Source organism: Panthera uncia, assembly GCF_023721935.1.
Source record: "Panthera uncia isolate 11264 chromosome A1 unlocalized genomic scaffold, Puncia_PCG_1.0 HiC_scaffold_17, whole genome shotgun sequence".
In the NCBI taxonomy this organism is placed as follows: domain Eukaryota; kingdom Metazoa; phylum Chordata; class Mammalia; order Carnivora; family Felidae; genus Panthera; species Panthera uncia.
This window is the reverse complement of record NW_026057577.1, coordinates 6,288,222-6,314,149: the sequence shown is the minus strand read 5'-3', so window position 1 is coordinate 6,314,149 and position 25,928 is coordinate 6,288,222. Positions and strand designations below refer to the sequence as shown.

The 25,928-nt window shown below is 37.3% G+C and overlaps 1 protein-coding gene across 2 annotated transcripts; it reads left to right on the top strand.

Annotated features, from left to right (window-relative positions):
• Positions 1-25,688, top strand: LOC125934780 (nuclear envelope pore membrane protein POM 121-like). Of its 2 annotated transcripts, none has more exons than XM_049648378.1 (2): positions 1-1,256; positions 25,515-25,688. In XM_049648378.1, the coding sequence occupies exons 1-2, from the start codon at positions 120-122 to the stop codon at positions 25,560-25,562; spliced, it is 1,185 nt and encodes a 394-aa protein (XP_049504335.1). In that variant the 5' UTR covers positions 1-119; the 3' UTR covers positions 25,563-25,688. The 2 variants fall into 2 exon arrangements, with proteins under 2 accessions (XP_049504335.1, XP_049504333.1); XM_049648376.1 differs by having other exon boundaries at positions 2-1,336.
• The last annotated feature ends 240 nt before the right edge of the window (positions 25,689-25,928 follow it).

Below are 25,928 nucleotides of genomic sequence, written 5' to 3'. Positions count from 1 at the left end.
AGGACGCGTCATAGGCGGGACACCCAACAGTGTGCGCTTTGCCTGGCCCCTTTGGCAGCTAACGGAAACCTGAGCCACTGACTCCATTTGAAGGACCCGACCTTGCAGAAGTGCTCCTCATGGGCAGTTACCTGAGCCGGCCCCGCCCTCGGCCGCTGTCCCCTTCTCTGCTAGGCGGGGACCCGCCCGAGACGCTTGAGAGCCTCGGGCCCGCACACTCAGCCCGCAGTGTTCCTCCGACGTGCCGGGTTCACTCGGCGGCCCCGACCCTGGACCTAACTCGCAGGCCGTCATGCGAGAATCTTGTGGCTTCACCCCGTCGTCGTCGGTACCGTCGGCGGTTTGCCATAGTCCATCTGCGGCAGTATCCAATCCAGCAGGCCCGGTGTTTATTTCTGGGGGTCTTTTCCTCAGTGCCCCACACCCGCCATCCGAAGCCTGTGCTGTCTGCCTGCAGGTCCAAGATGTTCTGCACTTCAGTGATCCTGAAGATGGCATCTGCTAAGGGCAAGCTGACGCTGCGTTTGGCTCTGAAGGAGACAGTCCTCTGTATGTGGTCTTCGCTGTCTAGTCACCTCCCAAATCCTTGTGTAAGGGAGACCTTGATGAGGGCCCTCGAAGAGAATGGTCAAGCGAAAGCCAAAGAAGAGAAAGACCTGACCTCCCTGGTTGAGAGCAGGGAAGAGCTGGCAAAGCCTGGAGAAGGGCACCCAGTCCCCAAGAGGCAGGATGATCTGAGAGGGGATGCCGAGTGCAGCAGGAGCATGCAGTCAGCATTTAGGCGCCTGATGGTCAATGGAGTCCTCTCTTCCTTTGTGCCCAGGCCGGGGCCTCTGAAGAGAGACTTCTGTTCTACCAGCTTAGCAGACAGCCTGATTAGGAAATCCCACACCTGCTTTTTGAGCTCATGCAGCAAACGCAATGCCATCACCAGTTCTTACAGCTCCACTCGAGGGTTCCCACCGCTGTCGAGGAGCTTCCCAGGCACAGCTGGGATCCGAGGCCCAGCCTCATACCAGCCCCAAGTGGCCGCAAAGAAAGCCAGTGAGGAAAGCTATCATTCTAGCTCTTCAGCCTCAGTAGAACCACAAAGGAAGATCAAGCATGAAAATGTTGCAGATGCACCTTCTGGGCAGAAGCAAAGTTTGAGGGATCGCTCACCTCTACCTGACAGCTCCAGGCCCCGGAAGCGCAAGATTCCTCTGCTGTTGTCCTCTAGGCGACATGACCCACTGATCCTGCTCCCACCACCCCAGGTGGGTTATCGAGTCACTGCTGAAGACCTTGACTTAGAGAAGAGAGCTGCGATCCAGTGGATCAACAAGGCCTTGGAAGGGTAAGACTGAGGCCATCTCCAACTGTAGCGCCCCTCAGCTTTCCTGTTTGTCCATACCCGCCTGTGGCAGGCACTCCCTCCTCCAGCTCCCAGCACTAATTCACAGCAGAAGACTTCTGGCAGATGCAGAACTCCCCAGGCCCAGTGGCCTTCCCATAGTTGGATGGAGGGGCACCTCCATGGGCTGTTTTTCTTGGTTCTCTCTAAACCTTTGCCTTACTTGGCTTGGCTATAAGAAAGGGGTCCTCCTTTCCCTGGTCCACCAGGGTTTATTCCCCAGTACTTTGTGCAGGGCCTCACTGGTTCTTTGGAGGAGCATTGTAGGAAACCATCAAAGTTCTGCTATGCCCAGGGCACTGTGCCTGTGGGCCAACTACCCCCATCAGGTAGCTGTCTCCATAGAGACAATGTTTCATTCCCATTGTCTTTCTGCCTGATGTGTCCCTAGAAATTGGGTGGCTGGAGCTTGTTAGGCCGGCCCACCCAGTGATCCCTGCAACCGAAGAACAAGATTTGGACCAGTTTTTCTCTAGGCAGGAGCAGGCAAGACAGCCTTCAGTCTTTCTCTTTCTACATATGAACACTTGGTACCACATAAACATTCAATAAATGAACAAAGTTGTATATGTCACACACATATATAGTCATATATGTTTATATGTTATATGTTTTATATAGTCATATATAATATATACGTATATAATATGTATTATGTGTATTGTTAGATGTATTATATATATTACATAATTTACTATCTGTAATGTACATAATATATATGTAATGCATATGTATAATATGTATATTTAACATGCTACATATGTATAATGTATAATATATAATTATTATACATAATAGAATATACAATATAAAATATATGCATACATTATATACATATGTAATATATGTATATATAGGTGATATATATAATAGGTGATATATATAATAATTTTTGTACATATAAAATGTATATAATATGTGTAATATATACAAAATATACAATATGTATCATATAATAATATATATCGAATACATATGTGATTTTTTGTTATGCCAAATGTTCCATGTCTTTTCTCTTTGAACATAATGGAGGAAAAATTAACTCGTACAAGTAGCTGGTCTTAACTGTGTCAGGTTTTCTGTGGCTCAGCTGATGGGAAAGCAGCACCACTTTATGCCTCTAGACACTGACTCCTGATTTTTGTATTTGAGACCATGAGGTGGCAACCCGTGCACCAGCCTTTTCCCTCTTTTGTGTCTCACAGGCTCACCCGACATCACTCTGGGCTTGATCATGCCTACTGTATGTTATGAAATGGCTGTGACAACTTAGTCTTTTTAAAAATTTTTAAATTGGATGCAACTGTAGACTTACAGGACAGTTACAAAGTTACAGAGAATCCCCATCTAGTCTTCACTGAGCTTCTCCTAATGTTAATATCTTACAGAACAATGGTTGAAACCAGGAAACTGACACTGATATGATGCTATTAGCTAAACTTCAGACTTTAATTGGATTTTCCTAGTTTTTCTAGTAAAGTTTTCTTTCTGTCCCAGTATCAGTCCAGAATCTCAAATTTGATTTAGTTGTCATGTCTCCTGAGTCTCCTCCCAACTGACCATCTCTCTGTCTTAATATCTTGTGTAACCTTGATACGTCTGAAGAGTACTGGTTAGGTATTTTGTAGAATTTCCCTCAGTCTGGATTTCTCTTTTTTCTCATAAGAACATTGAGGTTAGGATTTTGAAGAAAAATCTTAGGTGATGTACCCTTCTCAGCACGTCACCTCAAGGGTACATAATATCCATATATCTTACTATGGGAAATATTAGCCTTGATCACCTGGTTAAGGTGATGTATACCAGAGTTCTCCATTGGATAATTATTTTTCCCTGTGTCATAAATATTTGAGGGGGGAAATCATACTTTGATGCTACAAAAAAATTCTGTTTATCCTTGAACTTTGCATCATCAGTGGATCTTGACTACAGCAATTATTATTGTGCTGTTTTATAAAAATTTTTTAATGTTTTTTTATTATTTATTTTTGAGGGAGAGACAGAGTGTGAGCAGGGAAGGGGCAGAGAGAGAGGGGGAGACACAGAATCTGAAGCAGGTTCCAGGCTCATACCTGTCAGCATGCGGGGCTTGAACCCACCAACCATGAGATCGTGACCTGAGCTGAAGTCAGACACTTAACCGACTGAGCCACCCAGGTGCCCCCAAAACACTTCTTGTAAGAATCACTTGGTTCAGATCCTTTCAGCTTCCTTTAAGTGAGGTTATGTGATTCATTTGTATCACACTTAGATTCATTTCTCACAGTCTGCATTCCATTTCAGGTTCCCCTAACAGTCTAACAATCTAGTTGATTTTAATTTGCAAACAGTGAATCTCACTCTTTTTGGTGTACAGTTTGGTTATGTTTTGTTGAGTACTTCTGTGTCTGAGTATTCTGTGTTTGAGTATCCATGAGAGATATTGGTCTGAAATTTTATTTTCTTGTGCTCTTTTTGTCTGGCTTTGATATCAGAGTAATATTGCTCACATAGAATGAGCTGGAAGGGTTCCCTCCTATATATCTGGAAGAATTTGTAGAAGGATTGGTATAATTCCTTCTTGAAATGTTTGGGAGGATTTACCAATGGAGCCATCTGGGCCTGGGTTTCTATGGGAAGATTTAAAAATTACTAATTCAATATCTTGCTGTAGGCCTACTAAGGTTTTCTAATTCTTCTTGAATCAGTTTCAGTAACTGGTGTCTTTCTGGGAATCTGCCCATTTCATGTAAGTTGTCTAATGTGTTGGCATAAAATTGTCCATTGTATTTCCTTATAATCTTAATATTTGTAAGGTAGAAAATGATACCCTCTCTTCAATTTCTAATTTTCTTAGTGACTTTACTCTGTATCTCCACCTAAATGTCTCCCATTCTCATTCTTGCTTTCTTTTTGGTTAGTGTGTCTAAACGTTGTTAATTGTGTTGATTTTTTGTGGTTTTTATTGCTGTTTTCTATTTTTGTTGTTAATTTAGGTTCTAATCTTTATTATTTAATTCTTTCTGCTTCCTTTGGGTTTAGTTTGCTCTTCTCTTAGAAGTTTCTTAAGGTGGAAGATTAGGGATTTGAGACCTTTCTCTTCTGTAATTTAGGCATTTTAAGCTATAAATTCGCCTTTTTAATGGCATTAGAATAATGTTGAAACTATGTTTGGATGACACTCAGTTCAATATATGTTCTAATTTCTATTATGATTTTTTTCTTTTACCCTAAGTTTAGAAGTATGTTCTTTAATTTCCAAATATTTGGGGATTTTTGCACATTTCTTTCTGGTTTTGATTTATAATTTTATTCCACTGTGATCTTAAACCTACATTTAATGATTTCAATCCTTTTAAATTTGTTGGGGCATTTTTTATGGCCAACCATATGCTCTATTTTGGAAAATGTTCCATAGGTACTTAAAAAAAGGTATATTCTACTGTTTGGGGGCAGAGTGTTCAATCAATGTCAAGTTGAGTTGTTGGATAGTGTTGTCCAAAACTTAAAAATAAGTCTTTTAGGGGAGCCTGGGTGGCTCAGTTGGTTGAGCGTCTGACTTCAGCTCATGGTTCGTGAGTTCGAGCCCCGTGTCGTCTCTGTGCTGACAGCTCAGAACCTGGAGTCTCTGTGCTGACAGCTCAGAGCCTGGAGCCTGCTTCCAATTCTGTCTCCCTCTCTGTCCCTCTGTCCCTCTCCCCCTCACGCTCTGTCTCTATCTCTCAAAAATAAATAAATGTTAAAAAATTTTTAAAAATGTCTTTTTATTCTTGCTGTTTTCCTGTCTAATTTTTCTATCAGCTATTGAAAGTGGAGGCTTAAAATACTCAACTATAATTGTCTTATTGTCTGTTTTACATTTCAATTCTGTAAGTTTTGGCTGTGTGGATGGATGTTGGAGCTCTGTTGTTAGCTGCATATAAGTTTTAAATTGTGACAGCTTCCTGATTATTGATCATTTTATCATTATGAAATGTCCCTCTTTCTCTTTTGTAATATTTTTAGACTTAAAGTTAGCTTTGCCAAATATTGTTACAGTTAATCCAGCTCTTATGGATACTGTTTACGATTAATATATTTTTCCATTCTTTTAATTTGAATTTGTTTTTATACTTGAATCCAAGCTGTATCTCTTATAGCCCAGCATATAATGGGTCTTGCTATTTAAAATCCAGTCTCTGTTCTTTTATTTGTACTTTTTAATCTATTCACATTTATTGTAATTATTGCCAAGGTTGGGTTTACTTTTTACATTTTGCTACTTATTTTCTATTTGTCTCATGTGTGGTTTTTGTTTTTTGTTTTTTGCTTCTCTGTTGCTCCTTTACTACCTTTGTGCTAAATAGATTTTTTTTAGTGTATAATTTTAATCTCCTCTCTTCCCCCTTTATTTTTACTATTTTTGAGTTATTTTCATAGTGGTTTCTCTAAGAATTACAATATGCATCTTAAATTTTCAAATATCTACCTCCTTACATGCAGATGACAAATAAATACATGAAAATATATTTAACATCATTAGCTGGTAGGGAAATGCAAATTAAAACCACAATGAGCTATTACTACATGCCTATGAGAATGGCTAAAATAAGTAGTGATGATATCAAGTGCTGGTGAAGATGCTAGGTCATTCATACATTGATAGTCAAAATGCAAAATGATACAGCCACTCTATGGCAGTTCCTTTGAAAACCAAAAGTGGACTTACCATTTGACTGAGTTGTACTCATGGCCATTTATCACAAAGAAATGAAAACTTATTTCCATGAGAAAACATGTTCACCAATGTTTATAGCAGCCTTATACCTGATATCTCAAAACTGTAAACTACCCAAAAGTCCTTCAATGGGTGAATGGTTAAACAACTATGTACATCATTCTATGAAATACTATTCAGCAATAAAAATAAACGAGGAACACCTGAGTGGCTCAGTCAGTTAAGTGTCTCCCCTTTCTCTCCGCCCCTCCCTGATCACTCTGTCTCTCAAAAATAAATAAATGTTAAAAAAAATGAACTATTGTTATATGCAATTTAGATGGATCTCAAGAGAATTATGATGAGTGAATAAAGTCAGTCTCCAAAGGTTACATAGCATATGATTCCATTTATGTAACATTCTTGAAATAATAAAAGTATGGAAATAGAGAATAGATTAGTAGTTGACAAGGGTTAGGCATGGGGTGGATATATATGGCTATGAAGAGATGTCACAAGGAAGGCTTTTGGTGATAGATTAGTTCTGCATATTGATTGTGGTGGTTACATAAATCTGCATAGACATTGTAATTGAATTGCATAGAAATACACACACATAAATACATGTAAAATAATGAAAAATGAGTAAACTTTGTAGATTGTACCAATGTAATTTTTCTTGTTTTTATGTTGTTCTATAGTTATACAGGTATTGTGATTGGGGGAAATTGACTAAAGGGTACATACAAACTCCCTGTACCTTCCCCCAAATTTGCTGGCAAACATAAAATTATATCAAAATAAAATGTAAAGGAAGTATATCTCAGATTAATATGAATTAATTGATTAATACTAATTTATTTCCAGTAAATAACGTAAACTTTGCTCCAACATAGATATATTATTTTTCCTCTCTGAGAGACTATTGCATCTTTATATGTTATAAGCCCAGGTTGATAATTATTATTTTGTAAACTTATGCCTTTTAAATCAGTTTCTTCATGATAAGAGCTAAGATGATGGAGTAGTAGGAGGACCCTATGCTTACCTTGTCCCTCAAACACAGCTAAATGAGTATCAAATCATTCTGAACACCCAACAAATAGATCTGAGGACTGAGAGAGCAGACCGCACAATTAGTGGGAGAGAAGAGACTACATCATGGAAGATAGGAGGTGCAGAGATGTGATTTGAGGAACAAAAGGATCTCAGGTGCTGCAGAGGAGAGGGAGCCCTGATCACAGAGGAGAGAGAGCAGCACAAAGGAGATTGCACAAAGAAAACACTTCCCCAAGGCTATTTACTGGGAAAAGGAGAGGGACTGATTATTTGAGTTTTTACAACTAGCAGAGCTCAAAGACTGGAGTTCTAGAGGTCCACACCCTGGCTAGTGTTGAATCTGGCAGGCACTACAGTGGATCCAGTGGATAAGGCAGGGAGAGGGCTGGGAGCAGATGGTGTGATCTGAGAATCCCTCAGATCCTCGCTGAAAATAAATGATATAGAAGATAATAATAATAATAATAATAATAAAACAAGTAGAACAGATCAATGAGACTAGGAGCTGGTTCCTTGACTTAATAAAATTGGTAACCCCAGCTTTATCAAAAAGAAAAGAGAAAGGACCCAAATAATAAAACCATTAATGAGAGAGGAGAAATCATAACCAACAGAAATACAATTATAAGAGAATATTATGAAAAATTCTATGTCATCAAATTGGGCAATCTGGAAGAAGTGGATAAATTCCTAGGAACATATAAACCACCAAAACTGAAACAGAAACAAAATTTAAACAGACTGATAACCAGCAAAGAAATTGAATCAGAAATCAAAAATCTCCTAACAAAAAAAATTACAGGGCCGGATGGCTTCCTAGGGGACTTCTATGAAACATTAAAAAAAAGAGTTAAAATGTATTCTTCTGAAACTGTTCTAAAAAATAGAAATGGCAGGAAAACTTCCAAACTCATTCTACAAGGCCATAATTACCTTGATTCCAAAACCAAAGACCCCACTAAAAAAGAGAATTATAGGCCAATATTCATGATGAACACGGATGCAAAAACTCATAACAAGTTACTACACATTAAATCCAACAGTACATTAAAGGAATCATTCACCACAATCAACTGAGACTTATTCCTTGGCTGTAAGTTTGGTTCAATATTCACAAATCAATCAATGTGATATACCACATTAATAAATGAAAGGATAAGAACCATATGATCCTCTCAATAGATGCAAACATATGTCAAAAAGCATTTGACAAAATACAGCATCCATTCTTGATAAAACCCTCAACAAAGGGATGTTAAAGGGGACTCTGAGTATAAAGGAAAGGCCATAAGTAAGAATTAGAAAAATAAGAAGTATAAAAGGAGTAAAAATAAGGATATCAGTCAAGGGACTCACAAAATAAAAGGACATAAACTATGACACCATATACCTAAAACGTGGGGAGAAGAGTAAAGAATGGGTTCAAACTTAAGTGACCATCAACTTAAGATAGACTGCTGTGTGCAGAAGATGTTATACACACTTAATGGTAACCACAAATCAAAAACCAGTAGTAGATATGCAAAAAATGAAGAGAAAGTCATCCAGGTATGTCACTAAAGACAGCAAACTTATGGTGAGAGAAGACAGCATGGAAAGAAAGGAACAGAGAAAATCCACAAAAAGAAACACAAAACAAATAACAAGATGGCAATAAGTACATACCTATTATAATTGTTTTTAATGTAAATGTACTAAATGCTCCAATCAAGAGACATAGGGTGATAGACTGGATAAAAAAAAAAAAAAAAAAAAAAAGCCATCTATATGTTGCCTACAAGAGACTCATGTAAGACCCTAACAACACATGCATATTGAAAGTGAAGGGATGCAGAAGCATTTATCATGCAAATGGATGTGGAAAGAAAAGCAGGGGTAGCAATACTTATATGAGAAAAAATTGACTTTAAAACAAAGACAGTAACAAGAGATAAAGACGGACACTATATAATCATTAAGGAGACAATCCAAAGAGAAGGCATAACAATTGTAAGTATGTATGCACCCAACATGTCAGCACCCAAACACATAAAATGGTTAATGACAAATATAAGGGAACTAACTGATAGTAACACAATAATAGTAGGGGATACCCCACTTACATTGATGGACAGATCATTCAGACAGAAAATCAACCAAGAAATGGTGGCTTTGAATGACACAGTAGACCACACAGATTTAATAGATATATTCAGAGCATTTCATCCTATAACAGCACAATACACATTCTTTTCACCAGCACACAAAACATTCTCCAGAATAGATGACATATTAGTCACAAGTCTCAACAATTTCAAAAAGATCAAATTATACCATGCATCTTTTCTGACCACAATGCAATGAAATTAGAAATCAACCACAAAAAAAATTTTGGAAAGAGCACAAATATTTGGAGTCATTTTAAATAACATGCTACTAAACAATGAATAGTTCAGTGAAGAAATGAAAGAGGAAATCAAAAAATACATGCAGACAAATGAAAATGAAAACATAGTAGTCCAAAACCCCTGGGATACAGCAAAAGTGGTTCTAAGAGGGAAATTAATAGCAATACAGGCCTGCCTCAAGAAGCAAGACAAATGTGAAATAAAAAATCTAAACTTACACCTAATGGAACTATAAAAAGAACAACAAACAAAGCCTAAAGCCAGCAAAAGGGAAATCATAAAGATTAGAGCATAAATAATCAATGAAACCAACAGCTTGTTCTCTGAAAAGATCAACAAAATTAATAGCTTCTACCCAGACTCATCAAAAGAGAAAGGGAAGGAGGGAGGGAGGCAGAGTGAGAGAGAGAGAGAGAGAGAGAGGACTCAAATAAAAAAACCCAGAAATTAAAGAGGAGAAATAACAACCAACACCACAGAAATACAAAGGATTTTAAGAAAATTTTATGAAAAAATATATGCCAACAAACTGGACAACCTAGAAGAAATAGATAAATTTGTAGAAAGAAATAAACTACCAGAACTGAGTCAGGAAGAAATAGAAAATCTGATTAGACAGATTACCAGCAAGATAATCTTTTCCAAAATATAGAAGAGAAAAGATCACTTCCAAATTCATTCTATGAGGCCAACATTACCCTGATTCCAAAACCAGATAAAGATACTACACAAAAAGAGAACCACAGGCCAATATCTCTAATGAACATAAATGTAAAAATCCTCAAAATTATATTAAACTGAACCCAACAATATATTTTTAAAAATTCACCATGATCAAGTGGGATTTATTTCTGGGATGCTAGTGTGTTTTAATATTTTCAAATCAATCAATGTAATACATCACATTAATAAGAGAAAGAACAAAAACCATACGATCACTTCCATAACTGCAGAAAAAGCATTTGAAAAAGCATAAGATACACTCATGACAAAACCCTCAACAAAGTATTTAGAGGCAACATACCTCAACATAATAAAGGCCTTTTATGAAAAACCCATAGCTAACACCATAGACAAAGGTGAAAAATTGAGAGCTTTTCCTCCACGGTCAGGAACAAGATGGGGCTGTCCACTCTCACCAGTTATCCAGCGTAGTACTAGAAGTCCTAACCACAGCAATCAGACAAGAGAAAGGAATAAAAGGTGTCCAAATTGGTAAGGATGGAGTAAAACTTTCACTATTTGCAGATGACCTAATACTATATATACAGAAAACTCCAAAATCTACTAGAACTGATAAATGAATTAATCAAGGTCACAGGATACAAAATTAATGTACAGAAATCCACTGCATTTCTATATGCCAATAATGAAGCAGCAGAAGAGAAATTAAGAAAGCAATCCCATTTACAGTAGCACTAAAAGTAATAAGATACTTAGGAATAAATTTAACCAAAGGGGTGAAATTGAAATTGAAGATGACACAAAGAAATGGAAAGTAATTCCATGCTCATGAATTGGAAGAACCAATATTATTAAAATGTCTATACTACCCAAAGCAATCTACACATTTAATGCAACCCCTATCAAAATACAAATGGGATTTTTCACAGAACTAGAACAAACAATCCTAAAACTTGTATGGAACCACAAAAGACCCCAAATACCAAAGCAATCTTTGAAAAAAAAGAAAAAGAAAAAAGAAAACAGGAAGCATCACAATTCCACACTTCAAGTTATATTACAAAGCTACAGTAATCAAGACAGTATGGTACTGGCACAAAAATAGAAACATAGATCAATGGAACAGAATAGTAAGCCCAGAAATAAACCTGTAATTATATGGTCAATTAATCTTCAACAAAGGAGACAAGGCTATTCAATGGGAAAAAGACATTCTCTTTAACAAAATGTGTTTGGAAACCTGGACAGCTACATCCAAAAGAATGAAATTGGACCACTTTTTTTTTTACATCATACACAAAAATAAACTCGGAATAGATTCAGAATTTAAATGTGAGACGAGAAATCATAAAGATCCCAGATGAGAGCACAGGCAGTAATTTCTCTGACATCAGCCATAGTGACATCTTTCTAGATAAATCTCTTGAAGCAAAGGAAATAAAAGCAAAAATAAAATATTGGTATTACATCAAAATAAAGAAGTTTCTGCACAGCAAAGGAAACAACAAAACTAAAAGACAACCTATGGAATTGGAGAAGATATTTGCAATATAAGAGATATTCACTGAAAAGGAAAAAATAAAACTCCATTTCCAAATGGCATGATGGTCTGTATAGAAAATCCCAGGAAAATCTACAAAATAAATCCTCCTGAAGCAAATTATTGAGCTTGACCTGCTCTCAGGATACAAGATCAATACACAAAAATGAATTTCATTTCTATATACTAATGGTGAATAGGTAGAAACTAAAATCAAAGCCACAATAACACACTTACAATTTCTTTGGAGAAAACGAAATACTGAGGTATAAATCAAACAAGATATGCACAGGATCTGTGAGATAAAAATAAAAAATGCAAATGGAAGAAATAAAAGATGATCTAAATTCTTGGAGAGACCTACCACATGAAAGGACCAAAAATCTCAACATAATAAAGATGTCAAATCTCTCTGAATTCATTTATAGGGTTTTTTTTTGCTTGCTTATTTGTTTGTTTGTTGGGTTTTTAAATGTTTTTAAGTTTTAATTCCAATGTAGTTAACATACAATGTTACATTTGTTTCAGGTGTACAGTATAGCGATTCAACAATTCTATATACTACTCAGTGCTCATCAAGGTGTATACTCTTAATCCCCTTTACCAATTTCATCCATCTCCCCACCCACTTCCCCTCTACTAACCATCTCTTCTCTATAGTTTGTTGATTTTATTTTTTTCAGAAAAGTGGGGTTTTGCTTAATTTTCTCTATTTTCCTGTTTCAATTTCATTGGCTGCTGCTTTTGTCTTTAATAATTCTTTCCTTCTGCTTTCTTGGTATTTATTTTTATTTTTTTCTAATTTCTGGAGGTAGGAACTTAGATTATTGAGTTCTATTGAGTTCTGTTTTTTTTTTTAATGTTTGTTTGTTTTTAAGAGAGAGAGAGAGAGAGAGACAGAGTGTGAGCAGGGGAGGGTCAGAGAGAGAGGGAGACACAGAATCCAAAGCAGGCTCCAGGCCGTGAGCTGTCAACACAGAGCCCGATGTGGGGCTCAAACCCATGAATGGTGAGATTATGACCTGAGCCAAAGTCAAACGCCCAACTGACTGAGCCACCCAGGTACTTAGTGAATTCTGTTTTCTAAAGTAAGCATTTGTTGCTATAAGTGCCTCTCTCAGCACTGCTTTGGCTACATCCCACAAATTGTGATAAGTTGTGCTTTCATTTACATTCAATACATAATATATATATTTTTCCTGTGGGACTTTCTCTTTGACTCATGAATTATTTAGAAGTATGTCATCTAATTTCCAAATATTTGAAGATTTTTTTGTTCACTTTCTGTAATTTATTTCTAGCTTTATGCTAGTATGGTCAGAGAACCTTCTCTATGATTTCTACTCTTTTAAATTTGTTAAGGTTTATTTTATGGTCCTCCTTAAGTGTTATCTTGATAATTGTTCTATGGATGTCAGAAAAGAATGTGTATTTTACTATTTTTGGAGTATTTTACAAACGTCCATCAAGTTCTTTTTCTTTATATCATTGCTGAATTCTTCTATTTTGCTGATTTTCTGTTTAATTTTATCAATTGATAAATGAGGACTGAAACCCCCAACTATACTTGTGAATTTGTCTATTCTTTTGGTGCTTTCAGTTTTTTGCTTCATGTAGTTTGTTTTTTTAAAAAAAATTTTTAAATGTTTATTTATTTTGAGAGAGTGACAGAGTGTGAGTGGGGGAGGGTCAGAGAGAGAGGGAGACACAGAATTCGAAGTAGGCTCCAGGCTCTGAGCTGTCAGCACAGAATCTGATGCAGGGCTTGAACTCAACCTGAGCCCAAGTCAGATGCTTAACCGACTGAGCCACCCAGGCGCCCCATGCTTCATGTGTTTTGAAGCTTTATTGTTTGGTACATACACCTTTAGGATTGCTGTATCTTCTTGGTGGATAGGTCCGTTTGTTGTTACGTAATGTCCCTATTTATCCCTACTTACTTTCTTTGCACCAAAGTCTACTTTATCTGATGTTAATATATCCCTTTCTGATTAAAAAAATAATGTTTGCATGCTTTGTCCTTTTCCTTTCCAGCATAGGTATGTCATTATGTTTGAGGTGAGTTTTTGCAGGCAAACTACGTTTAGGTCTGCCAAACTCTGTCTTTCAATTTGTGTATTCAGACCATAGACATTTAAAGTAATTATTGGTATATTCGGGCATGGTTCTGTCCTTTTATTATTTGTTGTCTGTTTCCTATATTTCTCGTTCTTCTGCTACTTTTTCCTTCTATCCTGTAAGTTAGCTGAACATTTTTAGAGTTCCATTTTGACTGATTTATAGTGTTCTCCAGCATATTACTTTTTGTGTAGTTTTCATAGTAGTTGTTCTAGTTATAATCATACATATATGTAATCACAGCCTACTGGTGTTGATGTCTTATCACTTCAAGTGAAATGTAGAAACTTTACCTACCTTTACCCTTCCACTTTAAAAAATATAATTATTTCCACTATATACTTTAAGTACCACATCACATGGTGTTATAACTTTTGCTTCAACCATAAAATATGATTAAAGAAACTCATGAACTGAAGGATTGTGTATTATATTTACTTCCAGTTTTATCATTTTCTTTCTATTTGGAGATCTTCCTTTAGCTGGTATTTAAGACTAGGTCTGTTAGCAATAAATTCTCTTAGTTTTCCTTGTCTTAGGATATCATTATTTCTTATTCACTCTTGAAGGAAGGACATGGGATTCAAAATTGACAGTTCTCTGCTTTCAACGCCTGAAAGATGTGTCTTTTCTTTTTAGCCTCCATTGTTTTAGATGAGAAATCTGTTGTCGTTCAAATGGGTGCTCTCTTCAATGCAATATCTTGCTTCTTTCTGGCTGTTTTAAAGTTGTTTCCCTTTTTGGGGCACCTGGGGGGCTTAGCCAGTTTAGCATCCGACTAGATTTCTGTTCAGGTCATGATCTCGAAGTGGTGAAATCAAGCCCTGCATCAAGCCCCAAGTTGGACTGTGAGCATGGAGCCTGCTTAGGATTCTCTCTCTCTCTCTCTCTCTCTCTCTCTCTCCCCCTCCCTCCCTCCATACCTCCCTCCCTCTCCCTCTCTCAGCCCCTCCCCTGCTCATGCTCACTCTCTCTCAAAATAAATATACATTAAAAGAACAAATAAAATTGTTTCCTTGTTAGTTTTCAGAAGTTTAGTTTTGCTGTGTCTCGGCATGGATTTTTCTTTTCTTGTTATCCTTTTTGGGAATTGTTCAGCTTCTTGAATCTGTAGAATTATGTCTTTTGCCAAATTTGGGACTTTCAGCCATTATTTCTTCCAATACATGTTTATTTCCACACGTTGTCCTCTCCTTCTTCTGGGGCTCTGATAGTATAAATTCTATGAATGGTAGACCTCCTTTTTATTTAGTCCTTTAAGTTCCCGAGGATCTTTCACACACTCTTCCCCCCTTTTTTGGTCTACTGTGTTCTCTTTACTCAGATTGGGTAAATTCTACTCACTTGTTTTCATTGATTCTGTCCTCTGTCAGCTTCACTTACTATTGAGTCTATCTAGCAAGTTTTTAAACATTAGTTATTTTATTTCAGTTGTATAATTTCCACTTAAGGTTTTGGAGAAGTTAAAATGGCAGAATAGTGGGGGTTATGCTGAGCTTGCCTTGTCCTTCCAACACAGCTAGATCATCATCAAATTATTTTTAACAACTAGGAAATCAATCGAAGGATTAAGAAAATAATCTGTACAATTGGAGTGGGAGAACATGGCAGATGTGAGGTTCAGAGCTATTAATTGAGGGAGAGGAAAGTCTCAGTACCACAGCGGGAAGGGAAACTTTTTCATGGAGAGTGGTCAGGAAGAGAGGGAGAGAGTGGTGGGGAAGGAATGACTTGTAGGATTCACACAAGACTCCATGGTGTGTGGATCCCCTGGGTCGCACTAAGAGATATTGCTTCCTTTCCCGGTGTATATTTGGAAGAGGGCTTTTGTTTGTTTGTTTTTGGTTTTGTCTCTTCAAGGACAACAGTCCTGTTGGGAGCCATTGAGTGGCCATTCAATAGCAGGGAATTGCTATGGTAGCACCTGCAGATGGTAGACATACTGGTTGCAGCTTTTTGCTGTTCACTGCAGTAGACTCCAGCCACTTGGCTTGCCTTGTGCGACTGCTTTTCTGGAACAGAGGCACACAGAGACTGCAAATAACCTGATCACAGCTTTTCACTGTGTGCCACAATATATTCCAGCCACTGTGAGCGTGCCATGTGACTACTTTTCTGGGACAGGCCAGTGAAGGGCAGAGGAAGAGAGCAGGTCTGCTCCAGGCCTGGCCCTTTAAGACTTGGGGTTTTGAATCACAGTCACCAGCCAGAGATAAAACACAGGAGAACTGTGGTGCTGGGTGTGCCAACTGCCAGGTACAGACAGGTTAAGGACAGGGATTTGACAAAAGCCTAGGACGCTTTTCTGTAAGGGCCACCTGAACAGAGGTGAGTTCCCCTCCTATGGGATTAAAGGGTGATGTGATGCCATCTTCCATCTACTCCCCAATCCCAGCAACATCAGGCTTCAGAGGGAAGCACAGCGCCATCTAGTGGAGGCTGAAGTCTTTTACATCAATCCCCACCCCCTGCATCCTGGAAGTGTTTCCATGACACACGTCAGCCTGAGAGTCAGTGATGCAGGACCTTCCGGCAAAGACCAGCACAAACAACTCCCTTGCACCAAGTCTACATATCGTAGTGTTGCAAAGTTTCAGCTCGAGGGAAAATATGATCTAACTTCAGTTTTACCGTTATTCTTTATTTTATTATTTTTCATTTATTTTCTTGTTTTTTAAATTCTTTTTATTATTATTATTTTTATTTATACATTTTATATATATACATATTCTTTTAATTTTATTGTTTCTTGTTTTTTATTATATTTTGTTATATATATGCATATATATATATATATATATATTGAAGTTTATTTATTTTGAGACAAAGACAGAGTGTGAACAGGGGAGGGGCAGAGAAAGAGAGGGAGAGTCACAATCGCAAGCAGGCCCCGCACTGTCAGCATGGAGCTTGATGAGGGGCTCAAACTAAAAAACTGTGAGATCATGACCTGAGCTGAAACTAAGAGTAGGATGCTTAACCTACTGAACCACTCAGGCACCCCTATTTTATTTTCTTATATTTTATTTTATTTTTGGATCTAGATTTCTTTAGCAAGTAGACCAAAACACATACAGGATCTAGGCGGTTTTTTGTTTGCTTGTTTTTCTTTATTATTTTTCTTCTTCTTTTCTTTTCTGGACAAAATAACAAGATGGAGAAATTCATCCCAAAAGAAAGAACAGTAGACTTCAAGTTGTGTTACAAAGCTGTAATCATCAAGACAGTATGGTACTGGCACAAGAACAGACACTCAGATCAATGGAACAGAATAGAGAACCCAGAAATGGACCCACAAATGTATGACCAACTAATCTTTGACAAAGCGGGAAAGAATATCCAATGGAATAAAGACAGTCTCTTCAGCAACTGGTGCTGGGAAAACTGGACAGCAACCTGCAGAAAAATGAACCTGGACCACTTTCTTACACCATACACAAAAATAAACTCAAAATGGATGAAAGACCTCAATGTAAGACAGGAAGCATCAAAATCCTCGAGGAGAAAGCAGGCAAAAACCTCTTTGACCTTGGCCGCAGCAACTTCTTAGTCAACACGTCTCCGGAAGCAAGGGAAACAAAAGCAAACATGAACTACTGGGACCTCATCAAAATAAAAAGCTTCTGCACAGCAAAGGAAACAATCAGCAAAATGAAAAGGCAACCAACAGAATGGGATAAGATATTTGCAAGCTACATATCAGATAAAGGATTAGTGTCCAAAATCTATAAAGAACTTATCAAACTCAACACCCAAAAAACAAATAATCCAGTGACGAGATGGGCAAAAGACATGAATAGACACTTCTCCAAAGAAGACATCCAGATGGCCAACGGACACATGAAAAAATGCTCAGCATCACTCATCATCAGGGAAATACAAATCAAAACCACAGTGAGATGCCACCTCACACCTGTCAGAATGGCTAACATTAACAACTCAGGCAACAACAGATGTTGGCGAGGATGCAGAGAGAGAGGATCTCTTTTGCACTGCTGGTGGGAATGCTAGCTGGTGCAGCCACTCTGGAAAACAGTATGGAGTTTCCTCAAAAAAATTAAAAATAGAACTACCCTATGGCCCAGCAATTACAGTACTAGGTATTTATCCAAGGGATACAGGTATGTTGTTTTGAAGGGGCACATGCACCCCAATGTTTATAGTAGCACTATCCACAATAGCCAAAGTATGGAAAGAGCCCAAATGCCCCTCAATGGATGAATGGATAAAGAAGATGTGGTATATATATACAATGGAGTATTACTCAGCAATCAAAAAGAATGAAATCTTGCCATTTACAACTACATGGATGGAACTGGAGGGTATTATGCTAAGAGAAATTAATCATTCAGAGAAAGACAAATATCATAAGACTTCACTCATATGAAGACTTTAAGATGCAGAACAGATAAACATAATGGAAGGGAAGCAAAAATAATATAAAAACGGAGGGGGACAAAGCATAAGAGAACAAACTGAGGGTTACTGGAGGCGTTGTGGGAGGGGGGATGGGCTAAATAGGTAAAGGACATTAAGGAATACACTTCTGAAATCATTGCTGCACTATATGCTAACTAACTTGGATGTAAATTTAAAAAATAAATTAAATAAAATGGTAAAAAAAATTTAAAAAAAGAAAGAAAGAACAGGCAGTAGAACTCACAGCCAGGGATTTAATCAATACAGATATAAGTAAGATGTCTGAACTAGAATTTAAAACCATGATTACAAGGATACTAGCTGGGCTTGAAAAAAGCATAGAAGATGCTAGAGAGTCCCTTTCTGCAGAGATAGAAGAACTAAAATCTAGTCATGCTGAAGTTAAAAATGGTATAATTGAGATTCAATCTCCAATGGATGCCATGATGGCAAGGATGGATGAAGCAGAGTAATAAATCAGTGACACAGAAGATAAAATTATGGAAAATAATGAAGCTGAAAAGAGTGGGAAACAAGGCAAAAGACCCACAATACAAGACATAGAGAGAACCCAGTGACTTATTAAGAGGAAAACAATTATATCATAGGAGTCCCAGAAAATGAAGAGACACAAAAAGGGGCAGAAGGTGTATGTGAGCAAATTATAGCTGAAAACTTTCCTAATCTGGGGAGGACACAGACATCAAAATCCAGAAGCACAGACAACTCCCTTTAAGTTCAACAAAAGCTGACGATTACCAAGGAATATCATAGTCAAATTCACAAATACACAGACAAGGAAATAATCATGAAAACAAGGGGAAAAAAACCTTACCTACAAGGCAAGAGAGATCGGTTCACAGCAGATCTGTCTACAGAATCTTGGCAGGCCACAAGGGAATGGCAGGAAATATTCAACATGCTGAATGGGAAAAACATGCAGCCAAGAATTCTTTATCCAGCAGGGCTGTCATTCAGAATGGAAGGAGAGATAAAGAGTTTCCCAGACAAACAAAACTAAAGGAGTTCATGACCAGTAATCCAGCCCTGCAAGAAATTTTAAGTGAGACAGTGAGACTCTTTCAGTGGAGAAAAAACAAAACAAAACAAAAGACCAAAAGCAACAATGACTAGAAAGGACCAGAGAATATCACCAGAAACACCAGTTCTACAGACAACACAATGTTCATATTTTTCAATAATCACTCTGAGTGTAAATGGACTAAATGTTCCAATCAAAAGACATAAGGTATCAGCATGGGTTAAAAAAAAACAAAAACAGGATCCATTTATATGCTGCCTACAAGAGCCTCATTTTAGACCTAAAGACACCTGCAGATGGAAAGTGAGGGGATGGAGAACCATCTATCATGCTAATGGACATTAAAAGGAAAGCCAGAGTAGCCACATTTATAGCAGATAAACTAGATTTTAAAACAAAGACTGTATCAAGAGATGAAGAAGGGCATTATATCATAATTAAGGGGTCTATCTATCAAGAAGATTTAAGAATTATAAATAATTATGCCTCTAACTTGAAAGCACTCTAATATATAAATCATTAATAACAAACACAAAGAAACTTATTGACAGTAACACAATAATAATAGGGAACTTCAACACCTCATTCACAGCAATGGACAGATCATCCAAGCAGAAAGTCAACAAGGAAATAATGGCTTTGAGTAACACACTGGACCAGATGGACTTAATAAATATATTCAGAACATTTCATTCTAAAACAGCAGAATACACATTCTTCTTAAGTGCAAATGGAACATTCTCCATAATAGATCATATACTAGGTCACAAATCAGCACTCAACAAGTACAAAAAGATCAAGATCATCCATGCATATTTTCAGGTCACAACACTATGAAACTTGAAGTTAACTACGAGAAAAAATTTGGAAATCCCTCAAATACATGGAGGTTAAAGAACATCCTACTAAAGAATGAATGGGTTAACCAGAAAATTAAAGAATAAATAAATAAATGCATGGAAGCAAATGAAAATGAAAACACGACAGTCCAAACCCTTTGGGATGAGGCAAAGACAGTCCTAAGAGGAAAGTACATTGCAATTCAGGCTTATCTCAAGAAGCAAGAAAGGTCCCAAATATACAACCTAATCTTACACCTAAAGGAGCTAGAAAAGGAAAAGCAAATAAAGCCTAAAGCCAGCAGAAGAGGGGAAATAATGAAGATTAGAGCAGAAATAAATGATATAGAAACAAACAAAAAACCTCGAGTAGAACATATCAATGAAACTAAGAGCTAGTTCTTTGAAAGAATAGATAAAATTAATAAACCCTTAGCCAGATATATAAAAAAGAAAATAAAAAGGACACAAATAGATAAAATAATGAGTGAAAAAAGACAGATCACAACCAATACCACAGAAATACAAACAATTATAAGAGAATACTATGAAATATTATATGCTAACAAATTGGGCAATCTGGAAGAAATGTACAAATTCCTAGACACTCACAAACTATCAAAACTGAAACAGGAAGAAACAGAAAATTTGAACAGACCTATAACCAGCAAGTAAATTGAATCAGTAATCAAAAATCTGCCAACAAACAAGAGTCCTGGGCCAGATGGCTTCCCAGAGGCATTCCACCAGACATTTAAAGTAGAGTTAATACCTATTGTTCTCAAACTGTTCCAAAAGAAGAGAATGGAAGTAAACTTTCAAACTCATTCTATGAAACCAGCATTACCTTGATTCCAAAACCAGACAAAGATCCCACTAAAGTGCAGAGTTATGGGCCAATATCCCTAATGAACACGGATGTAAAAATTCTCAACAAGATGCTGGCCAATCAATTTCAACTGTATATTAAAAGAATTATTCACCACGATCAAGTGGGCTACAGGGCTGCTTCAATATTTGTATATCAATCATGATACACCTCATTAATAAAAGAAAGGATAAGAATCCTATGGTCCTGACAATAGATACAGAAAAAACATTTGACAAAATACAGAATTCCTTCTTGATAAAAACCCTCAAGAAAGTATGGATAGATGGAACATACCTCAACATCATAAAAGCCATATATGAAAGATCCACATCTAATATAATCCTCAATGGGGAAAAAGTGAAAGCCTTTTTCCCTATACTGAGGAATGAGACAAAGACATCCACTCTCATCATTACTATTAGCCTCAGTAATCAGAAAACAAAAAGAAATAAAAGGCATCCAAATCAACAGAGAAGAAGTAAAACTTTCACTATTTGCAGGAGACATGTACTCTACATGGAAAACCTGAAAGACTCCATCAAAAAATTTCTGGTACTGATACATGAATTCAGGAAAGTTGCAGGATATAAAATCAATGTACAGAAATTGGTGTATACCAATAATGAAGCAACAGAAAGAGAAATCAAGGTATTAATCCCATTTACAATTGCACCCAAAACTGTAAGACATCTAGAGAAAAACCTAACCAAAGATGTAAAAGATCTCTACACCTGAAAATTATAGAATGCTTGTGAAAGAAATTGAAGAAGACACAAAGAAATGGAAAAAGTTCCATGCTCATGGATTGGAAGAACAAACATTTTTAAAATGTCTAAACTACCCAAAGCAATCTACACATTTAATGCAATCCCTATCAAGATACCAACAGCATATTTTGCACAGCTAGAACAAACAATCCTAAAATTTGTATTTAACCACAAAAGACCCATATAGCCAAAATAATCCTTAAAAAGAAAAAAACTGGAGGCATCATGATTCTGGAATTCAAGCTATACTAAAAAAACTCTAATGATGAAAACAGTATGGTATTGACCCCCAAACAGACACATTAATCAATGGAACAGAATAGAAAACCCAGAAATGGACCCAGAACTATATAGTCAACTAATCTTTGACAAAAGAGGAAAGACTCTCCAATGGAAAAAAGACCATCTCTTCAACAAATGTTTCTGGGAAAATGGATGCCATGACATGCAGAAGAATGAATCTGGACCACTTTCTTACACCATACATAAAAAATTCAAAATGGATGAAAGACCTAAATGTAAGACAGGAAACCATCAAAATCCTAAAGGAGAATACAGGCAGCAACATGTTTGGCCTTGGCTGGAGCAACCTCTTACTAGACATGTCACCAAAGGCAAGGGAAACAAAAGTAAACATGAACTATTGGTATTTCATCAAAATAAAAAGCTCTGGGGCGCCTGGGTGGCGCAGTCGGTTAAGCGTCCGACTTCAGCCAGGTCATGATCTCGCGGTCTGTGAGTTCGAGCCCCGCGTCAGGCTCTGGGCTGATGGCTCGGAGCCTGGAGCCTGTTTCCGATTCTGTGTCTCCCTCTCTCTCTGCCCCTCCCCCGTTCATGCTCTGTCTCTCTCTGTCCCAAAAAAAAAAAAAAAAAAAAGTTGTAAAAAAAATAAAAAGCTCTGCACAGTGAAGGAAAAAATCAAAGGCAAACAAAAATCAAAAACAAAACTAAAAGGCAGCCTATGGAATGGGAGAAGATATTTGCAAATGACATATCTGATCAAGGGTTAGTATCCATAATCTATGAAGAACTTATCAAACTCAAAACCAAACAACCCAGCTATGAAATGGGCAGAAGACATGGACAGTTTTCAAAAGAAGGCACCCAGATGGCTAACAGACACATGAAAAGATGCTCAACATCACTTCTTATCAGGGAAATACAAATCAAAACCATGATTAGATACCACCTCACACCTGTAAGAACAGCTAAAGTTAAAAACATAGAAACAACAGCTGTTGGCAAGGATGCAGAGAAACAGGAACCCTCTGGCGCTGTTGGTGGGAATGCAAACTGGTGCAGCCTTTCTGGAGAACTGTATGGAGGTTCCTCAAAACACCAAAAGTAGAACTGCCCTACAATTCAGCGATTGTACTAGTCAGAATTTACCCAAAGGATACAAAAATATGGATTTGAAGGGGGTACAGGCAACGTTTATGGCAGCATTACAAACAATAACCAAACTGTGGAGAGAGTCCTAATGTCCATTGACTGATGAATAAAGAGGAAGTGGGGTGTGTGTGTGTACACACACAATGGAATATTACTCAACTATCAAAAAGAATGAAATCTCGCCATTTGTAATTACATGGTTGGAGCTAGAATGTATTATGCTAAGCAAAATAAGTCCATCAGAGAAAGACAAATACCATATGTTTTCACTCATATGTAGAATTTAAGGAACAAAACAGATGAACATATGAGATGGTGGCAGGGAGGATGAGAAGAGAAGGAAACAAACCACAAGAAACAAACCACAGACCAAACTGTGGGTTGATGGAGGGAAGTCGGTGGGGGATGGACTAGATGGGTTAGGGGTATTAAGGAGTGCACATGTTATGAGCACTGGCTGTTGTATGTAAGTAAGTGATGGATCACTAAATTCTACTCCTGAAACCAATATTGCACTGTATGTTAACTAAAATTTAAATTTAAAAAATTCTTCTTGGTTCTCCCCCCCCCCATTTTTTTCTTTTAAAAATAACTTCTATTTTATTGCTTAAAATTTTAGTCTCTTTTTATTTGTTTCAAGAGAGAATTTGTAATTTATTATTGATGCATATTTATGATGACTGCTTTAAAATATTTAACATTCCATCATCTTACTCATCCTGGTTTTGGTGTCAGCAAACTCTTTTATTCAAATTGTGATTTCACTGGTTCTTGGTATGAGGAATGATTTTTCTGTTATATCCTCAATGTTTTTGGTTATGTTGTTAAGAGACTCTTTATCCTATTTCAATATTCTATTTAGCAGGTAGTTTTGCTGTTTAAGTTTAGCCTGTACGTTCTGACCTATTTTTGTGAGCTTGACAGTTTAATTCCAGAGACTTGCAATGTTATTCTGTTCTGCTTTATTCTTAATTCTCCTTAATTCTGCTAGTACTCTCTGTGGGGACAGTGAGTGTTCACTGGGTTGCCTGGTATCCCTGAGCTACCTCCTGTTGAAGATAGGGTGTCAGTAGCCATTTCTTTGAGGTCTTCTTATGCCGCTGTTAAAGGGCAAAGAGACAAAGGGCTTTGCTGCTGCTGCTGCTGCTGCTGCTGCTGCTGTTGTTGCTGTCATGGGCAGTTGGGGTTGTTTGCTGATGGCTCAGTTGTAGAGTGAGGGTTGAATCTCTCCATGAAGTCTCTGTTGGGCTTCTCTATTCTTGTTCTTTGGCCAGAGACAACAGGATTTTATTGTTGTTGTTGTTGTCGTTTTGTATATGCCCATTGGTGGTTCTAGGTTCTAGAACCCAGGTTCTTGGTTCTGGCACCAAGTCCTGGATATATGAGAAATTAACACACACAAGGAATTTGTCATATGTCATTCCTCCTGTTCCTAGTTAGTCCACTTTCATTTTTCCAGTCTTCAGAGTCTTTTTCATTGCTATCTGCATAATTTCTGAGGTGTTTTGTTCCATTAGAGGGCAGACACAGGGAACAGTAGTAAGTTTATACCATCTTGTTATGGTTCTGGTGTCTCTAACATTGCTTTTTGAGGAGAGGCTTTGCTGACCACCCCACTCTGCCACTGTGGAAGTCCCATACCCAAATCAGTTTAACTGTAAATTTGCTGACAAAAGTCTCATTTATTCCATATTTGTATCCTCCTCTGAAGGATCCTAACACAGTCCCAATACCCATCAACTGTTCCCATTAATTAAAAAATAACAATTTTTATACATGTGTGTTTTAAATGGGTAAAGATACTAATTACATTACATAATTATACATTTCTGGGATCCCTTTTCCTGTATTCCAAGTCTGTTCTCTAGGCTCACTTTTGTTCTTTCTGATACTATTATTAAATAGTTCCTTTAAGTGAGGCTGTATGGGAGTAAGTTCTCTTATTTTATATCTATGACTTTTTTAGCCCTTACTTTTGAAAGATAATGTAGATAGGTATAAGGTTTTTAGGTTGATACATAAATCCCCTTACCACCTTTTTATTAGGGCATGGTTATGTGAAGACACTATAAGTTTTGAGTCTGTTGGCCAAGTACATTCCCATGGATAAGATTTTGTGTTCTTGTGTCAGGGTCAGTCATTCAAATGTGGACTCACATGTGTGTTGGGTAAGTTACTAATCCTCTGTTTACTTACAGATAAAATAAGGATAATCATAAGTGAGAGTTACAGAGTGCTTATATAAGTCCTCCTCTATGTCAAGTGCTTTGTGTCTAATACCCTTTTTTATTATTTATGTTGTTACTATTATTTTTTTCTCTTTTACAGATGATGGAGCTAATATCCAGAGCAAACTTGAGGACAGTGACATCATGACTCATCTGCATATGAGCTGACCCTCAAATCTGAGTACATATACTGTACTCTGTACTTGTAGTGCAATATTACATTCTATGTAGGGTCATTTTGATACTTAAATAAGATAATCATCTAAAGTGCTAACTGTTGTATCTGACTTATACTTGTATTCAGTACATTTTATCCCTTATGATTTCCTCCCCTTCTGCTGGCCACATCTGTGAGCCCACAGCCTTTTAGAGAATCCTCTCATTTCCCCTTGGCTGTCATGGGAATGCTCATGTGTTGGCTGAAGTGATGGCCCAGATACTTCTTAACTCCTCATTCCCCAGGGTTCCAACAGTGGTGCTGTCTTCCATGTAGAGCCTGGGGAAAGCGCCACTT